Source organism: Mercenaria mercenaria, chromosome 2 (assembly GCF_021730395.1).
Source record: "Mercenaria mercenaria strain notata chromosome 2, MADL_Memer_1, whole genome shotgun sequence".
Classification (NCBI taxonomy): Eukaryota; Metazoa; Mollusca; class Bivalvia; order Venerida; family Veneridae; genus Mercenaria; species Mercenaria mercenaria.
Window position 1 is genome coordinate 91,910,224 of NC_069362.1, and position 20,892 is coordinate 91,931,115.

At 33.6% G+C, this 20,892-nt stretch overlaps 1 protein-coding gene across 1 annotated transcript in view; it reads left to right on the forward strand.

Annotated features, from left to right (window-relative positions):
* LOC123562369 (uncharacterized) overlaps nucleotides 1-20,892 on the forward strand; it is a 221,535-nt gene that overhangs the window by 179,824 nt on the left and 20,819 nt on the right. Inside the window, exons 119-141 of the mRNA XM_053537208.1 lie at nucleotides 439-624; nucleotides 1,054-1,182; nucleotides 1,998-2,183; nucleotides 7,915-8,040; nucleotides 8,406-8,606; nucleotides 9,019-9,147; nucleotides 9,445-9,627; nucleotides 10,182-10,316; nucleotides 10,642-10,830; nucleotides 11,063-11,182; nucleotides 11,859-12,044; nucleotides 12,730-12,855; nucleotides 13,901-14,092; nucleotides 14,358-14,480; nucleotides 14,733-14,915; nucleotides 15,288-15,410; nucleotides 15,707-16,021; nucleotides 16,712-16,897; nucleotides 17,823-17,954; nucleotides 18,287-18,466; nucleotides 19,186-19,314; nucleotides 19,639-19,821; nucleotides 20,388-20,519. Coding sequence (XP_053393183.1) covers nucleotides 439-624; nucleotides 1,054-1,182; nucleotides 1,998-2,183; nucleotides 7,915-8,040; nucleotides 8,406-8,606; nucleotides 9,019-9,147; nucleotides 9,445-9,627; nucleotides 10,182-10,316; nucleotides 10,642-10,830; nucleotides 11,063-11,182; nucleotides 11,859-12,044; nucleotides 12,730-12,855; nucleotides 13,901-14,092; nucleotides 14,358-14,480; nucleotides 14,733-14,915; nucleotides 15,288-15,410; nucleotides 15,707-16,021; nucleotides 16,712-16,897; nucleotides 17,823-17,954; nucleotides 18,287-18,466; nucleotides 19,186-19,314; nucleotides 19,639-19,821; nucleotides 20,388-20,519 — 3,774 coding nt within the window. The remainder of the gene's footprint in view (nucleotides 1-438; nucleotides 625-1,053; nucleotides 1,183-1,997; nucleotides 2,184-7,914; nucleotides 8,041-8,405; nucleotides 8,607-9,018; nucleotides 9,148-9,444; nucleotides 9,628-10,181; nucleotides 10,317-10,641; nucleotides 10,831-11,062; nucleotides 11,183-11,858; nucleotides 12,045-12,729; nucleotides 12,856-13,900; nucleotides 14,093-14,357; nucleotides 14,481-14,732; nucleotides 14,916-15,287; nucleotides 15,411-15,706; nucleotides 16,022-16,711; nucleotides 16,898-17,822; nucleotides 17,955-18,286; nucleotides 18,467-19,185; nucleotides 19,315-19,638; nucleotides 19,822-20,387; nucleotides 20,520-20,892) is intronic.

Consider the following 20,892-nt stretch of genomic DNA (forward strand, 5'->3'; position numbering starts at 1 on the left):
ATCTGTCTTAATTTGTTAGTAATTTTGATATTTGTCTGGAGGCAAATGTCCCTTCAATTACAGTGTTTATGCTTTATTTCATCTGTATGTCAAGTTAATGGTCAGGCTTTTGTTCCTTATTTTTAAGGTTTGTTCATCTAAATTGTTGATATATTGGCAAAGTGAAAGTTCTGGTTGATTGCTCAGTGTTAATTGAAAGTAAGCTATTGCAACTGGGTATTGTGAGATGGTTCAATTTCATGGACATGAAATTTTGTGGTTTTGGCTAAAACTGCTGTTTTGTTGGGGTATAATTTTGTTGATTTTAACTTTGAAGGTATCTGAATGAGATTTTTATTTCTTCATTGGTGTTTCATTTTGTGGATAACCATGCCCATCAAATCCACAAAAAAAATTATCCTCCCAAGAATATTCATGATACATGTGTTTCTTATACAGTTTTTTGTAAGAGTGCGTGATCAGAGACCAGTAGAAGAAAAGGATGCGACCGCCAGTGTTCAGGTAGATGTGGACATTGATGATGCCCCGCGCATCACCAGTACACCAGTTATTACTCCCCTACAGGAGTTCGCTGAGGCTGGACAAGAAGTACACACAGTTCAAGCCATTGACCTTGACCTAGCTGTAAGTGTACAGGAATATGAGACAGAATTTCATGCAAATAAAATCTGGGCATTTATGCATACAATATTTCATTTTCAGTCCATTATTAAATTACTAAAGAAATTTTATTTTCAAAAGACTTGCTGTGTGAGGAATCAAATACTGTATAGCATGCACTTCTAAACACTGCCGATTTTTGCTTTGTTTTGTGATGGAATCAGATTCATAAAAAGCTGATACCGCATAAAAATAAATTTTTATATATTTTGTTACTTGTCGCCATGAATTTATAAAATGAAAGTCTCACAAATAGAATTTCCTGTCTCTACCCTAAGTTTGTTACACATCACATCATTTTACTTCCCCTGTATCAAAGGAAAGTGTGGTGTGTTAATTACCTTTAGTGATAGCTCTAGTTCATATTTATATTTGATTCCTATGTATTTTTAGGGTAACATGACCTATGATCTTGTTGGTCGTCCACCTGCTGGATACATGTTCAACCTAGACTCGAGAACCGGGGTGATTACTTTGCTGAGGGACATCGATAACGGACCGGATAGATTAAGCACGTATATTGTAAGTACCCTACAAGGGAATATATTTTCTTTTTGCATATTGAAGTGTTTTGTTAATGTTTTTTTTTTCCATTAACTTAAATGATTATTTCTTTTGTTGTATTAGCAAACATGCTGCTAACACTTGCTGGTATAATGTTTTATTGTAGTATGAGAAACCCATTCATATGTTCATCATCGTTTTCGATACTAATCTTTCATGCAGATTCATTTGAGACTTAAATTTTGCACATATTTCCCATTGGCCAAAATATTGGACAGTTCAATATCACAAAATTAAGAAAAGACGGGGGGCACTGCTCTAGGATCCTTTATATATCGGTCACGGGTTCAAATCCCAATTATGGTAGTATAGAACTACAGGACTGTGGCTATCTTGTGTAGGGTTCCAAGATTTTTTTTACCAGAATTGCACACAGAGATCTTACTGAGCAGAGTTAACTTACACTTTAAGGATTTACAGTCTAAACACAAATGAAATTTGGATGGTAGATTTTCGAACACAATAGGATTTGTGTACCGGTATTAAAATTCTTACCAAAATTCAATTTTTGCTTGCAAGAAAGTAATCCAGGTATTCCTTTATGATGGGGACTAGGTATGATTTAGTTACTATTTGAATAAATCAATCAAGTTTAAATCATGGTTTTGTTTGATTGTATCATTTCAGTTTTATGCGTGTATTCTCTATATAGAAGTTCACACATTTTTTTTGTTTGAGCCTTACTGTATAATTAACTTCAAATACAGAATAAAAAAAAACTTCTTTTTTGTTTTTTTACTGTGATTAAAATGTATTTTTATATGATTTGACAGCTGGAAGTTGTGGCCTATGACAATTTATATCCTGACAACAAGGCTACACAGACGATGACTGTCTCTGTAATTGTGAATCCAGGCACTCCTGAATTTAAACCAAATGCAAACTACCGTTTCCAAGTGAATGAGACTGTCCTGCCAGGATCATTGGTTGGCACAGTTCTTGCTACAGACAGTGATGGAGTAAGTGTTTTGTTTAACATTATAGATTTAAGTCGTTTTCTTTCGATTACAATATTGTTATTTCAAAAAAATTAACGAAGCTTTCTCGTATTGTTTTTCCAAAATTTTGACAAATGTTATTTCTGCTACAGATGTAGGCTTTTATGCTGACTGCCAAGAATTCCATGTCATATTTGTTTTGAAAAATGTGTCTACTAATTGACTGTTAAAATGGTTCTTGCAGATAGGTGGGTCAAATTTTCACTGGTATTCTGACAAATATGGTTATTTTCATTTTAATAAAGTATGGTTATTCTTTTCTATCATAAGACACTTTTTGGGGTTCATCATTGTTGTGACAAATGTGGATATTCAGTATGAATTTTCTGATAGATACTGCTATTCTTTATAATCATCAGTGTTCTGGCAAATATGGATATCCATCATCAGTGTTCTGGCAAATATGGCTATCCATCATCCGTGTTCTGACAAATATAGCTATTCATTATTTGTTCTGACAAGTATGGCTGTCTGTCAACAGTTTTCTGACAAATATTGCTAACATTATGCATGTTCTGGCAAGTGTGGCTGTTCATCATAATTCCAACAGACTTTGCTATTATTCATTGTGTCCGACAAACTTTGCTATTATTCATTGTGTCCAACAAACTTTGCTATTATTCATTGTGTCCGACAAACTTTTCTATTATTCATTGTGTCCGACAAACTTTGCTATTATTCATTGTGTCCAACAAACTTTTCTATTATTCATTGTGTCCAACAAACTTTTCTATTATTCATTGTGTCCAACAAACTTTTCTATTATTCATTGTTTCCGACAAACTTTGCTATTATTCATTGTGTGAGTTTCTAAAAGAGTTTAGTTGGTCATAAGTGATAGTTCTAAATCAAAAGAATCATATTCTTAAAGTCACCATTGCTTGTATACTGGTACAATAACTCTTGTAGAAATTTCAAAGCAGAAATTTAATGATGTAGCATTCTAAGCTGTCTGTTACAACAAGTCTGAAATAGACTTAGAACAGCACATTTTAGTATTTTGTTTATTTAATAAATTTAATAAATTTATTCCCATCTTTTGCTGGGTTGAAAACGAAAAGTACCAAATTAAGAATGCAAAGTACCCATTCAACAATGAAAAGCTCCTCTTACAGATTTGTTATGTGGGAAAGTAAGCAGTCAGTTTAAACATTAAATAATTTTGAAATGTCAAAAGAAAAGTTTTTCATGAGAAAACCAACATAGTGGGTTCGCGACCAGCATGGATCCAGACCAACCTGCGCATCCGTGCAGTCTGGTCAGGATCCATGCCGTTCGCTTTCAAAACCTATAGCAATTAGAGAAGTCGTTAGCAAACAGCATGGATCCTGACCAGACTGCGCAGATGCGCAGGCTGGTCTGGATCCATGCTGGTCACAAACCCTCTATGTTGGTTTTCTCATGACACGGCTCAATTATTATGAATATAATGCCAGTATGCTTTTACCAAATATCAGAATCTGAAAATCACAATGTGTTACTATGTGTATTACATAGATTATATGCATAATGCAAAAAAAATATTATCTTTAATATCATGTAACTACATGTACAATGATTCTATACATAATGCAGTAAAATTATTATGAAAAATAACTGTTTTGGCTGGGAACCAGAAGCTGGACAAATTTTCATATTGTTTCTCCATTATTTTCTCAAAAAGTATTTGACGTAGTTGAAACCAAAACCACATCAAATTCAGCTTTGACCTAGTGACATAGCTATCTAGGGCCTCAAATGGAATCATAAAAAATTATCACTTTCCCCATGTGGTTAACCAGTAGCTAGACAAATACTTTGATGACAATGGTTTCAATACTGATATTTTGATATAAAAATAAGCGGATCAATTATTTTCACACATCTTTTTATCATTAATCTTCCCAACAATGCACATCAGAAGTAACCTGACTTTCAAAAGCTGCTTAGAAAGCAAGAGAAGCTTACTCTCAATATCTCAAATTTCATCTTACACACATTTTGATAACTCAGATAGATATAGAATAAAATCAGCACAAAAATAGACAACCCTGTGTTTTATGTGATTATTCTAATATGCTTGCTTAAGTAAACACGCTTACGCTAAAATGAAGTCTTTTTAACGTGCGATGACATCCATGTTTTTGTTGCGACCGAGAAAGAGCCTACTATATTTTATCTACTGTTTAAAGGCATAATTTTTAATTAGAATCAAAATAATGTACAGCAAAATCGTGTTTTACCTAACTTAATACACTCAGAACTGGTGCTACTTTGCCAGAATAATTCACTCGGGCTACGTCCTCGTAAAATTATTCCGCAAACATATAACCTCTTTCTGTGTATTGATAACATAAAAACACAGTTTTTCTATATATTATTTCTTAATTACAGTTAAGTAAAAAGTAACCAAAACTAGCAGTGGAATATGCAGTTTCTTTTTCACTTGATACCTCAACATATGCTATAACTATTCCCTATGTGCAATGCTACATCAACGTGCCATTTAGACCAAAAATTGGTATGTAAACACAGTTGAGGGTATTGTCTTAATACTACAGTCTTGTGGAACAGTTTTATTTCATAGACATGAAGAACAAACATTCAAATGATCCAAATGAAAAGGTTGCACGAATAACACCTAAACAAAGCAGTTGTTACATGTGTGCAGAAACTGGTCCTGTCCAGATACTGGTTCCCAACCAGTACACAATATCATGTTACTACCTGTATGATAAGACTTATACCTACAATGATTTACTATACTATAAACTCCTTATCCCAGGAAATGGTGTGTGTATATATTTATATATATTTATATTTATTATGTAACTACATTTATGATAATAATTGCTCACAATCCACAAGTTGAATGAGTTACCACAGAAAGTTATGTTTGTATAATATATATCTGTATGAGGAACAGTATAAAAATTATAATGTCCTGTACTGAAATTTATTCATGTTTTAAAAAATATTCTTATAGTTGTACCGACATTTATGAATTCTTGTGGAAATTTCGGAAAATATATGTTTTGTGATCTGTAACAAAGTTTTCTTAAAAAGAAAAAAATAGAAATTAATTCATTTGACCAAAATCTTACAGTAAACTTTTGATGCAGTGTTGATTTTATTTCTTTTTTAGAATTATGTGGTAAAAAGAAGTGCTCCAGATTTTGGACCTTAAAATACATGTTCAGTCTTGGTTATTCTCATGAAAGTTTGCACACACCTATGTTATACACCATAAATATTTTCTTAGTTGATTTATTAACTTATGTGAATATTAAAAATGCCCAACCCCCATACTTTTTCCAAATTGAGTGCCCATGGGGTCATTTTTGGGTGTATGAAGTATGTGTGGCATTCTAAATTTATGGTTTTGGCAATGCAACAGGTTCAGTCACCTGGCATTGTGTATACATATAAAGGGGAAAAAATGAAAGCTTACTGGGCACATTTCTTTGTACTTAAAGTGTTAAGACTGAACAAGTATTTGAAAGGTTTAAGATAAAAAAAAAAGAATAATATATATTATCATACTGTATTGCTATATGTATATAAAGGTGTAGCTTAATTTCACCTTGAAGCATTATTTTTACATGTATACTGATGGTAGACAATTGTTAAAATAGATTTGTTGCAGGGCCAGCTATATATATATATATAGTTGCAGGAAGCTAGTCGCAGGCTTTATATCTGATAGAATTAATGTTTCATTCATGTATTCTGTCACATTGATTTCAGTCTGCTTTGGACATCTTTTGTTGAAACATAATTGCAGTTTTGACTCCATTAATTTTGCTGTCCCTTTCTAAACTGGACTGGTCCATCATTCAGTTTCGGCAGTACCACTTATTATTCAAAGGGGTGTTGACTGAAAATTTACTGACTGAATAGTGAATAGTGCAGACCATGATCAGACTGCACAGATAGAATTTAATTTAATGTTTCTGCACTGGTCACAAAGGCAGAATCTTTGGCAGCCAGCAGGCTAAAGGTTAATAAAAATGTTGCCTTAATACAGAAGCAGCATATTATAAGTGAATTCTAAATTCTGAGTAAATAAATGTTTAAAACAAGGGAGTAAGGTACTAGTAGTAACTTTTCTTACAAAAATACCAGCTATAAAATGAAATCAGCATTAGGTGTCTTTAAAGTTTAGAAAAGTCCTGTTATGACAAATTCTGCTTGCCTGTGCCTGTTAAATGATTTTGCTCACTTTAGGAAGAAAGACAGAATATGTGAATTAAACAGTTTAAATGAAAAGTACATTAGTTTTGTACGAAATCCCATTTTAGAAATCTCATTTACGGCTCTGTATTACATAACTTAATTGACAGTCCCTGATTTTTCTTAGACCTTCTGCTATTTAACAGATATATATGAGTTAGATTGACCAGTATTGCAAAGTTTCTCTCCACTAATTAGATGAAACAAAGTGCTCTTTTATAATCTACCTTCTTAATTTCATGTGATAAGCATGAACTTTACTGCCTTTTCTTGTCAAGAAAAGAAAAGAAAAACCCCATTCAAAATGTTAGAGCAGTAGTCTTGTTATATCAGCTGCTGTCCATAAATGAATTAGGCATTATTGTCCATAGATATTATTGAGATCCCATTGTTATATATGTAACATATAGACTTTTGGCCTTTGCTTTTTCATGTATTTAGTATGCTGAACAGTGTAATTTTAGATAGTTAATTTAGTTGATATAGTAGAAGCTCTTTGTTTTCATACTCTATGAATTATATTTAAGAGCTGTTTTGCTATTTTGATGTATTTCGGACTGTTTTTTTAGACGCCATTGCTTTCATAGTAAGCCTTTTTGTTACGTTTTTGCAGGCAAAATGCCAAAGCAGTTCTTGATAGCATTTTAGCATTGGCTGTACTGTTTACCCAAGATATGTTTACAGCATGAATATATAGAAATAATTTATGATTTGTAATTGTAAAAGCTATAATTTGTGCAAAGAGTGATCTTTTGTTGCATGCAGTTTTAAATTGGCTTGCAGTTTGTGTTTTGTCAGTTTATTGTAAGTACTCTAAATGAAATGACCATAAGGTGCATATTGGTAGTATAGTATTTGCAAAACTACCGGTATCTCTGTCTATATAGATAATTGAGCCGTGCCATGAAAAAACCAACATAGTGGCTTTGCGACCAGCATGGATCCAGACCAGCCTGCGCATCCGCGCAGTCTGGTCAGGATCCATGCTGTTCGCATTCAAAGCCAATTGCAATTAGAGAAACCGTTAGCGAACAGCATGGATCCTGACCAGACTGCGCGGATGCGCAGGCTGGTCTGGATCCATGCTGGTCGCAAAGCCACTGTGTTGATTTTCTCATGGCACGGCTCAATTATTATAATTAGTTCAATGCTACCTGTAGAAGGAGTGAAGGAATCAGTTCTCTGTCTGGCATGCTCCATAGATTTCATTTCACTTTGTGTTATCACAGTTTCATGAGTATTTGTATAGTTCTGCAGTGATGTTAAAAGTTCATGTCTATATAAAATGATATTTTGTTCTAGCTATTCCCAATCCCTATGTGGCAGGTATTTGTTGTTAGATATAACACTAATTCAAACAAATATTCTCTATGTATTCTGAACCTCACCTGACTATCAGAATGTGCTCACCAAAATAATAGAGTTGTATGTAAAGTGTTTAAACGATGAATATAATTAAGATATTTGTAATTGTTTACAGGACACAGTTGTATATGACCTGGTAGGATCAACAGGTGATGCTACAAGTTTCTTCTTCCTTAATGAAAAAACGGGTGAAATCAGAACTCAAGATCGATTGACGGATGCTTCCCAAGATATATACACAGTACGTATAATGATGTAATAGATTCTGGTTTATACCTAAATGTGACTGATGTCTTTATTTTAATATCGTTCGTACATGGTGTCATGATCATGATCATAATTATGCCAGTGATGCTTTTTGCCGGGACACCAATTATCGCAATCCAGCGATCGTTTGGTCTATCTTTTATGTAATGAGGAAAATAAATGTCTGTCTTTGTAGAGATGTGTTCAATGTCGCATGTGTTGTTAATGGAGGGTTTATTTTATTTACAACTGCATAATTATTAAAGCAGCTTCTGGTCATAGTTGAACAGTTATGCTATGGTGTGCAGCATCAGTTACACTTACTGTCAGAAAATTTGATTAAAATAAGAACTTTTGCAGTTGACGGTTCAAGCTAGCGATGGACGGGGACAACCTGTGCAGGGACAAGTGGAAATAACTGTTGTGCGTAACCCAGATGATATAAAACCTGTATGGCTAGACACTGATACAGATGGAGCATATAGAGCAGATATTTTATTCAATGTACCCGTAAATAGGACCATCAGTAACAGAGTGCGAGCTTTCGACAGAGACTTGCTGGTAAAAGTTTTGTCTAGACTTTTGGCATTTATACTGATTTATCTTGGCACAGTTGTGAACAAACCTTGAATATCATTGGAATCACTCTGTTAGTCCTTGACTGATGACATTTTAGAGGATGGATCAAGACCCAAAGTTTTGTAAAACATTGTGATTTCCTGGAAAATTATTCCTTGATTTTGGTCAAATTTGACCTAGGCTATTTCATTTGAGTCGCAAAATATCTAAATTATAATTTCCAGAAGCATGAAATGAAACCTGCACTGAGATGCACTTGTAAGTTTTTCTTTTGGCAAACTTTGAATTTTGTAAGTTTTTCTTTTGGCAAACTTTGAATTTGTAATGGATGAAACTCATTACAGGTTCTGTTACAGTTTATACACATGTTTTAAATTCTCCATATTATTCTCAGGGCCAGTTACGATATGAAGCCATAGGTGACAGAGTTGCCATCAACTACTTCCGGGTTGACCCAATATCTGGAGATGTGGAATTAATGAAAGGACTCGATACTGACGATTTTTCAGCTCTTGTCTACAGGGTAAATGTTTAATCATACATAGAGCATTTACGTGTTAATTCAGAAATAAATGCAATACAATGACAAACATTACATTGTAATGAGCTCTCTGCTGATTTATTCCCATACGCTGACATTGAAGTTTGCCTGTGCAGATTTATAGTTGTTTCTGCTGACCCACGGTTAACCCAATATGTTAAGATGAATAAAAATAACTATAAATATAGGTTAAATGGTGGTACTCTTCATGCCTGCACTCTACACTTGGGAGATCTTTCAAAGTTATATCTTATCGTCATATATTTTATTGTTTTGTAGCTATATGTAGTGGCGTATGACACAGCACGGCCTACAAATAAAGCTGAAACAGTGCTATATATTTCTGTTACACGAAACCCAACCACACCATCATTTGGAGCAGGTGAAATCCAGTACTCAGTATTTGAAAATAGGCAAATTGGATTCACAATAGATCGGTTGCAGGCTGAAGATGCTGATGGTGTAAGTAAAAAATAAAAGTGTTTCATCCATTTTTCCTTGGCAATATGTAATCTAACTGTAAAATCAAAATTCATTCATTCATTCATTCATTACAGTACTGTTCTAATGAAGTTACTGTTATTGGAAATACTGAACTTTTGAACATAGGGGAAAATTGCAAATTCACATTGTAATTTCAATAAATTTGGTAAAGTATGTATGTACTAAAACGTATTTATGAAGTAAAAATATTGTAATATGAATGTTTTGTGAGACATTGAGATTATATTATCACATTAGGTTTCAATATCTACCCATTCACATAATGTTATATCACATATTTCCACATGACATATATTGCAAAATTTTTAAAAATCTACTAATGAAAGAATCAGTACTTCAGCAGGACATTTTTCTCTAGGAAAGGTAAGAAAAATCTGAATTTCTGTGAAGTTGATTTTTGTGAATTAAAAAACAATAACACAAAATTAGCAAAACTTCTTGCAAATACATTTCGTTTTACAGTCTTTCTATACACCGTTAGAAAACACTGACAGTAACAATCTTTATTGCAGGATACAATCGTATATTTCACGGAATCTCCTTCTCCTCCGGAAACACAAACTTACTTCTCAATGAATCAGAGAACGGGCATCATTGTAGTGAATGGCGATTTGAGAGACAGCAGAAGATTTGGTGATGAATACAAAGTAAGAAACCTTCTTGTTTCTGCATGGATCAGTATTTTATGATTTCAGCATGATAAACTTATAAAAAAAAATGTATATAGCAGATTAGTAATATTAAGTGGCCTATTTCACGTTTTAATGAATATTGTCAGAAACTTCATCAGTAATTTGATTCTTTCAAACAGTTTTTACTTTTTAAGAAAATTATTATAATACACATTATAAATATATATCTGTCTCTTGAGAAATATTCCCCAAATATTTAAAAGTTTTCACTTTAAGTTCCTTTAAAATCATTTCAAAATATGAATTGTACTCTTACCTTAAAAAATCTGTTTATTCACAGTTTATCGCAGTAGCTAACGATCAAGGCATCCCTCAAAAGACTGGTACAATAGCCGTGACTATTTTTGTTGATCGGGACCGATCTGATCCTGTCTTCCAATCACGAGAAGTTAATGTGACAATTGATGACAAGTACACTATAGACCAGTTTGTTACCTCTGTTGTTGCTTCAGATTCAGACATGCGAGAGGTAAGGTTTTATTTTTTCAATGCTTCTGTGAAACACGTCAGCATTTTATAACATTAATCGGGATGCTCTTGTGCGGGTTAATCCTATGTGTGGGTTCATCAAATTGTTCAAGACTAGTATGAGTTAAGGGTTGAAGTTTTGACAAATCTAAGCAGGTCTTAGAAGATTTCCATCAGTTTACAAAACCCATTTAGAAGTCTGGTGAATATTAACAGGTACATTTATTTTTCAGAACATCCGCTATGTTGCAGCCAACGACAGCTATGCAATGGCTTTCTTCAAGGTTAACCCAACGAACGGTTTTATTTCAGTCAACAAGAATCTCAGTGTTACTAGAGATACATACTTTAGGGTAAGTGAAATTACATTTTGAATTTTATGAATAAAATTATGTGCCAGTTTTGTATTTTCTACATTTTTATTCAAATTTTGTTAATGACGGAACATTTTAGATATTAAATTAATTTTGAAGTATCTTTGGTTTACTGACAACTACAGTAGAAGGATCAATTTGTTGTTTGTTCTGGACAAAATCTGCTCATACTTTGCTGTCCATGGTTTTTGTTAGAAGTTCACATTATGCAGTCTTGTTTATGACATCAACAAAACCTGCATTTGTGGAATGGTCATGAACATTTATATCTTTGACATTTTCATGAACATTTATATCTTTGACATTTTCATGAACACATATCTTTGACATTGTCATGAACACCTACATCTGTGGAATCGTCATGAACATTTATATCTTTGACATTTTTATGAACATTTATATCTTTGACGTTTTCATGAACACATATCTTTGACATTGTCATGAACACCTGCAACTGTGGAATTGTCTCGAATATTTATATTTTTGACATTGTTGTGTACACTTACATCTTTGACATAGTCATGATCTCTAATATCTTTGAGCTTATCATGAACACAAATCTTTGACATTGTCTTGAACACTTAAATGTTTGATCATTAACTCAAAATACCGGTAGGCTTTTTTTGATAAAAAAATACTTTTTTTATGTTTACAGATGGAAATTGAAGCATATGACACATTCTTCCCTACTAACAGAGCAAAAGCTATTGTCAACATTTTTGTGATAAGAAATGGTGATGAAATCTCATTTGTGAACCCCGGATCATACTTCACCTCAGTAAATGAGTACCGAGGATTGTTTGAAGAGATATTCAGGGTTACAGCCATTGACCAAGATGGAGTGAGTATTTCTTAAATTTTTGCAATATTTCAGACAGTCACGTATTCTCATAAATCAACATTCTTCTGCCATTAATATATCTTACAAGCAGATGACTCCACACGGAAAATGAAGAAGGCTGGTCTGGATCCATGCTGGTCGCAAATGCACTGTTGGTTTTCTCATGGCATGGCTCATATATATAAATTTCTGATTGTCATTAAAGGTTCTATAACCTTAAATGCCATTTGGTTTAATCAGATTGTTGAAATTGGATTGGAGCAAATAATGTAACTTTTTATTTTTTCAAGATAAGCAAATACCAACTCTTTTATGAATTATGTTTGAAGGCCTGTCTGTCTCTGGTTAGATTGACATCTTTAAAACTTGATTAAAAGTAGTTTGTTTATATTAAAAAGGACCTATATATGACATTTTCAAATCGGCTGTTTTGGGGTTAATATGTTTTATTTCTTGCATTTGAAATACAGTCAAGCTTTGTTAACTCGAATTCAGTGGGACCAGCAAAATTTGTTCGAGTGATCGGTTGTTCAAGTTATCGGACAAAATTCATTATACAGGGATTTTTCTGGGACGTGACGACGAGTTCAAGAAGAGGGTGGTGTACGAGTTACCCAAGTTGGAGTTAATGTAGTTTGACTATAACAATATTTTTACTCTAATGTATCAATATTTTGTATAACAGGATTCAGTATCGTACCGCATTGTGAACTCACCTCTTGCTCTTCAATACTTTTACCTGGACCGTTCCAGCGGAGCCCTCATGATCAGGAAAACTCTTGCTGAGAATCAGCTTAATGACACATATGTGGTAAGTTTTCAAGTTTATTAATGAAAAAAGAATAAATCATTTGATTATAATGAAATACAGAAGTATTTACTTGTAGTTGGGTAATATGGATCAGTAATCATGAAAGTCTACACATAATCTGATGACTTTATGGTGCACCGCTGCATCTTCAGTTATCGCTATATTTACTTGATGTGTTTGATGACTTGTATGCATGAAATGAATACTGTCCTTTAACTATTGATGTTATTTGAAATTTGGCAGTAACGTCAGGCATATTTTTGCCAATATATATGTAAATATTTAGTGGAAATATTGACAATATGCATTGTTATAACTGTTTGAAGATAGATCACAAATTCTATATTGTTTTGCCTTATGTGTTGCACCACTCACTTGTATCTGACCACAATTAACCCTTACCCTGCTAAATTTCTGTAATGAATTTGTCCATTTTCCAATTTTGACAGAACTGTTGTGTTAAAAAGGGTGCATACCATAAAGATAATGACTGAATGGTGAACAGTGCAGGCTCATCTTGATCTGCACTGGTCACAAAGGCAGAATCAATCATGTTCAGCATGATAAGGGTTAAATCTCAAAAATAAAAATAGTGGCCTTAGTATATTTTTTTTTATTCCAAAATGGATATAACATGTGCTACAATAAGGGCATGGATCAAAAATGAAACATAGTAAATCAGATCCCTATTTTTACAGAAATTTAGCAAGTTGAAAACAGTCTTGTCTGATGTTTTCATTTGATACACTCTTGATAATTTATGAGCACCCTTAGACTGGTTTGAAAACCTTTAGCCTGCTGCCGGCAAGTGATTCTGCCTTTGCAACCGGTGCAGACCAAGATCAGCCTGCACCTCCTTGCAGGCTGATCATGGTCTGCACTGTTCACTATTCAGTCAGTTTTTCAGTAAACACCCCTTTTGATAATAATTGGTATTGTCCAAATTGAATGATGGACTAGTCCATTTTAGAAATTTAGCAGGTAAAGGTTAGGATACCTAGCTGTCTATGATGATGTTGTTTCACTATTTCTGTTTGTGTTGCAGTTTACCATTGAGGCACGAGACTCCAGAATGTACTTTACTAAATATGCATACGCTACAATGAGGGTCAACGTGCTGCGTAACCAGCCACCAGTAATTAACAACCTTCCTGATGGTGTCACCATTTCAGAAAATATTTTACCAAATGAAGTCATTTTCTCAGTCCAGGCTTTTGATCCAGATCTTTTGGCAGGAGTAAGTTCTTTATTTGTTTCAGTGACCATTTTGAAGTAAATTATATGAAGCCACAGGTTTAGGACTATGGGGAAATTTTTTTAGTTTCGACTACTTTATGTTTTATTGTGTAGTTTTCATAATATGTACACAAAAAAAAAATAATTCTGTAGACAGTAATTTAAGATTATAGGAATTGTTCTAAGGTTGCATGTATTTTGGCTTATAATTGTGGTACTTTACTTGCTATTTGATTGTATGTATCTAAATATTTCCTTATTAACAGAGTTCGTTGGTGTATTCCATTGTTGGCGATGGCTATGCTCCAGGGTATTTCAAGATAAATGAGGGCAATGGACAGATATCAGTATCATCAAGCCTTAGGAATACCAATCAGTTGAGCTATACGGTATGCATAAATATATTCACTTGTTTGTTTCCCAAGTTCTTGAAAGGTCAGACTCTTTGGGCTGAGATGCATAGAGTATGTGTGTTTTATTAACTTTTATACTGAGAGTAGTACAAAAAATGTCAAGGATGGCTTTATGTATGATTTTATTACCTGATTTCTTATAGAAATTGCCAGTATATACATGTTTAGTTTGTGCTATATCCATTACTGTAGCAATATACATGATGCTACTGCCATGTCTATTTACAGGTGAGAGTAAGGGTATATGAGAGCAAGATACGGCATATGGCAGCATTTGCTAATCTGACAGTTTCAGTGACTCGCAACGATTTTGGACCATCATTTAATGAGACTCCATACTTCAGAGATCTTGAATGGCGTGACAATCCAGGCAAAGTTGCTGTCACTCTCTTTGCCACTGATCCTGATGGAGTAAGTTGAATAAATTCTTGAGTCCTTTTCTTTGCACAAACCTTAAAATGTTTTTAGGTCCACCTTTTTTCAAAAGCTTTAAGAGCTACAGCTTTGGGACTTTGCACACTTGTTTATCATCATAAGCTGACTATTTATGCCAAAAACCATAACTCTGATAATTATGGCCCTTTTTATACTTAGAAAATCTGAACTAAAACTACTCTCTTACATATTGTCCAGCACTTGCAGACAAGTGTTTGCACCTGTAGACGATGCTCTTGTTTCAGTATACATTAAGTATACTTCTTTAATTTTACAACTGTTACTGGAAATATTCTTCTTAAAAATTAAGGTTGATGTTTCATGCTATAAACTTAATGTAAATTTTAGGACACAGTAACATATGATTTCGGAGCAAATGATGCTGCAGTCAGCCAATACTTTAGTCTCGATACTGTCACAGGAAGAATGACTCTGAGACGAAAACTTGATCCAAACACATCTCAAATCACAGTAAGTTGGAACATTTATTTCCATACTTTAACACTATGATAAATACAGTGTATACTGGACATGGAATTATTTCAGAATGCCCCTTGATACAAAAAATATTTAGAAATTTGAATATTTTGATATGAGAGAATATAAAACTAAATTACTGTAACAACTACAGTACCCTATTATTTATATAGAAATATTGATAAGCCGTATGTTATGATGTCATGTTGTACAGTAATGTATTGTTTCCATGTTAATGAATTGCTGACATTTTAGTGCCAGAGTGTAATTTGAAACTTTAATACATTTAGGTACAAGTTGTTGCCTCGGATAACCGTGGAAAGACGGCCAACACTCAGGTCATTTTTAATGTAGACATCGACAGAGAGAACCCTGCTTTCGATCCACAACAAGCCGTCATTGCTTTTAGAACAGAGGAGACTCGACCCACAGGCTATACTATTGGCTCTGTATTGGCAAAGGATGGCGATCTTAGAGGAAATATCGTTTATGAGACTGATGGAGGTTTCCTGGGCGATTATTTCTTTGCTGTGAATCGAACTACTGGTGAAATCTACATTTTGAGAGATTTGACAGGGGACACAGAGGCTAGAACATTATATACTGTGAGTAAGACTTAAAAGACCAGTTTTGACTGGAGCAATACTTAATAGTATTGATATTGTTCAATTTAGTACAGCAGTACTATCCCTACATTGTATTAGATTCCACCAATGCATTGAAGCACATAGTCTCTTGGCAAGTATGTTTGCTAAAAGAGTTGTAATGCAATTAATCTCGCGATTTATTAAAAATATGAATAGCAAAATATCTCACAGTTAGTACATACTTTTCTCCCAGATAATTCTAAATGCTTTGATGTTCTTAGTCAAAATGAGAAAATTTGTCAGGAATTTCAGGTTGTACTCACAAACAGACTCTATCAAACTGAGTCTGCTATTATTCTTCTTGGTTGCATTCTTTGCTTCCAAAGGATCTTTTTACAGATTTTATTCTACTGTGGTTATTAAATATGTAGACTTTTGGACTAGAATTTAGATACTTTATGCTTATGCTGTATCATTGAATGGCATGCCAGGGTTTTAATTAAACATTAAGTTAACCTGTTTTAAGAGCCATCGCTGTAAGGCTGAAGTCTGTGTCGAAAAGGCACGATAGGCCAACTTCTCATGGATTTTAAATGTATTAAGCGACCATCTAAATAGATGTCTTGTCTTTCCCTTTCGATGGATGCTTTCTACAGGATTGACAGTATTCTCAATGCTTAAAAGAAAAAATCACCTTTTTTTTTTCAGTTGTACATTGTGGCATATGACGATAAGGTACCTGAGAATCGTGCCAGGGTAGAAGTCCAGATAACAGTTGATCGTAACCAAGGATTCCCACAGTTTGATCGTTCAAATTACTTTGTACAGTTGGATGAATTTCATCAGTTAGCTGTCAGTGTGGTTAACATTACAGCGTCAGATCCATTAGACAATGTAAGTCATCAGTTATTACTGAACTCTTCACTGCAAGATGGCAGTTGTTACTAGGCATCAGTTAAAAGATACAAAACTGTATATAGGCAGGGTATTGCTTTCCATTTGTGGGCGGGCACTTAGATTTGCCCTTGTTGATTCATGATTTGATAGCCTTAACCATTTTCTGAAGGACATCTGTCACCTGTTATATTTTGGGAGATAGAGGTTATCATACAGGGCTGGTGTGCCTTAAGGTGATATGTTGGCCAGTACTGGTCCAGTATTCCAATATTGCCGTGTGGCATATCAGCCCTGTTTTATAACCTTTTTATTGCATATGTACCACTCAACTCTATTATTGAAAACAAGATTAAAATATGTTGTACAGCGTTGAATGTTCATGTAATGTGCAGGAACGTCAGCATTGTCTGATGACATTGACGTCATTTCCTTCCAAACATTTGTTATAAATTTATGCTTTCTGGTGCAGTAATTTCTTGAACCAGACTTACTTAAGCTCAAGAAAAAATTTGTTTCTGCTCCATAACTTTTATGTGCATTGATGGATTATCTTAATACTGCACACAAATGTTCCCCATGATGAGACAGTATGTCGTGTACATGATCTATACTTGTAGGTCAAGGTCACTATTGAAATTTAAGTAGAAATATTTTTTGTTTCTTAGGTCTTAATTGCCTTGTAGCATTTTTAGTGTTAACACTGTTGCCAGTAACAACAAGGGACGAACACTAAACTGGTATTAAACTGGTTTTAAACTGGTATGTGACTTCTGTATTGCCTGCCACTGCAATACTCACTCTTGTTTATTCTATGAAATATATAGCCTCTATCTACCCACTGCTCAACTTCATGCTATCTTTATGGGCTAATTTGCATTATATTATCACTTTGCAGTTTTGTAATCATGACTTTTTTTAACAGGATAAGATAACATACAGTATTGAAGATAACAGCCAGAGTCAGGATGTGAATCGTAACTTCTACATTAATTCTGATACCGGAGTAATATATCTCCGCAGAAGTTTAGTAGGAAGTCAAGGGGAAGACTTTAATGTAAGTTGAAAATTTTACCAGTGTTTATATGATTGCAATCAATTTTTTTAAAGCTTTTAAATAAATTACACCCCACAACTTCTGAGAGGTAGCGAATATATCTTGCCATATGGCATTAATACATGTACATAGAGTCACCTCTACAGTCACAGTACAGTGTGTTTGTCTATGTGTAATGTCAGTCTGTCTTACAAAATTAATGAACAGTCTTCCAAAACAAAGGAAAAATACAGTCTGGTTAACATTCATAACATCTTTGTGCAAGCTGTATTTTAACATTTTTTAGACAATTGATAGAAAATATGCGTAAGTGCTTTATCATTTATTTTAAGTTTGTTGTTGTTGCTACTGATGACGGTAACCCTCAAAGATCAAGTCAAGCAAATGTGAGAATCGTGGTGGTACCTGTTGGCATCCCAACATTCAACCCGCCACTTGAAAATACCATACGAGAAAACATTCAGATCAACACGGAGGTTATCAAGGTCGAAGCTGTTCACCCAATCCCATCTGTAAGTTCCACTAAATGATTGAATTTCCTTGTAAATTGCTTGCAGTTCTAATGTTTAAAATTGTAATTGATTTCTGTTGTAGAATAGTCACCATTTATGGAGGCTAATTTGTTTGCTATATTGCAAATTGGTAATTGATTTTTGCAGTATAATATTCACAATATATGGTGGCTAATTAGTTTACTATATTTAAAATTGTAATTGATTTCTGTCGTAGAATAGACATTTATGGGGGCTAATTTGTTTGCTATATTCAAAATTGGTAATTGATGTTTGCGGTATAATATTCACCATATGTGGGAGTTAAACTATTTGCTATATTCAGTATAGGATTTGATATTTGTGGTATAATATTAACCCTATATTTGGGCTAATTTGTTTAAGAGGATGGGAATGTGGTCGCTAGGTTATAGTGAGTCTTAAGTAAAGTTGAAAGGAGACTCTGCCAAACATATGAGTAAATTTGATTTTTAGGAAGTTTTAAACTTTCTTAAGGTATAATGTCACATGATTGTTCATTTTATTAAAAGTCCATTTAAAAGAAAGATTATTTTCAGTGTTGCTACTTTTTTCGTTAAGTTTCTTTGCAGATATTCACAATAGTTTTTGCAAGCTATACCCTGTTTGTGTGAACATCTCATTAAAAGGTTGTACACTTCATTGACATTTTAATGATTTTTTTGTTTCAAACAAAAATATTTCATTCTTGATTTTTGCAGAGAACACCGGACCTTGTTTTTGAGATTGTTGGACAACCTCCAAGCCCATACTATTTCCACATAAACTACGAAGATGGAGACATCCGTGTCAACAGAAGCTTGAAAAATGATGACAGAGATTTCTATATTGTTAGTATCATGACCATGAATCTTTGATTAATTTGTTATAAATGATAACACTTAATATTAATATTTATAAAGAAATTAAATTTGAATAAACACTTTTTATAGTGTATTTTGACCGGACAGCACAGAACCTTGCATACTGAAGGAAATTTTTTCATTTTCTTTAAAGTTTAATACATGTATATGAAACATTGTTTGATCTAAAGCAGTTAAAGCTATTTTATATTACATTTAGTGCATATGTTATAAGATTTCAAAATGCTAAATCAAATGTTTAAATCATTTTTTTCCCTGTTAACAGTATGCCAATATTTAAATTTTTTTAAGATAACTGTGAAAGCGTATGACCCAGCCACACCTTTACGAGCAGCATATACCGATGTGACTATCACTGTGATTCGAAATGTAAATCCACCCATAATTCCTCGTGACGAGTATGTTGTCACTTTGTATGATAATGAACCGTTGAATACTATTGTCACCATCGTGAATGGAACAGACGCAGATGGGGTAAGTGTTTATCCTTTAGCCTACTAAATTTCTAAAATGGACTGGTCCATCATTCAATATGGGCAGTACCATTTATTATTCGAAGGGGTGTTCACTAAAAATTTACTGACTGAATAGCGAACAGTGCACACCACGATCAGCCTGCACAGATGTGCAGGCTGATCTTGGTCTGCAATGGTCGCAAAGGCAGACTCACTTGCCGCCCAGGCTAAAGGTTATTGATAAAAACCGCTACATACCGGTAAGTCTATTTTTTTTTCATGACTATTGTCAGAAATTATATCATAGGTTTTTATATGACATCGACTACAGTATAAATCTTTGGAATGAGTCGGTAGTAAAGGCATGCTCAGAATGGTCTGGAGACAAAGTAATGAAAATAAAAATTATATAAATCTAGTGGAAACGGAAGTTATAGTTAAACTTGTGTAGTGTAGTGAGATGTTACATTGTAAACTACCATAGTAACTGATGTAGCTTAAAACAGTTCTCTGTGCATAATAATTAGAAAAGAGAAATAGAACATTCCAGGTAGAAGATGATCACATAGCTTTTACTCTTAACAGGATCAGCTCACATACACCATAACTGGCAACCAGGACTGTCTAGATACATTCAAGATGGAGTCCAGTGTAATGAATTATGGTGTATTGACCTTGGACAAGAACCTCATGCTCACAAGCGGTTCCAGCTTTGTTGTGAGTATTTGTATACATGCTTGTAATAAATCACTTGATATAATTGTAAGAATCTTGTGAATAGTTACATGAAAATGCATTAAATGTAAGGCAATGTTTTTCAATTTGATGTCATCTTGGCAGTATATTATATTTTATAATGAATTAAAATCTCTATTTTCATTCAGACATGTTGAAAATTTAGATTGTTTATTCAAGAGCTTCATAAATAAATACATGAAATTCCATTGCAGTAGCAGTGTTCATTAAGGTATAAATATTAAGAATTCCTACAATAATACCAGAGATCTCAAAGTAAATGTTTTGAGTTTTGATGTTGTTCTATATATTTGCACATGCTCTTTTTTTTTTTTTTTTTTTTAATTTTGATTTA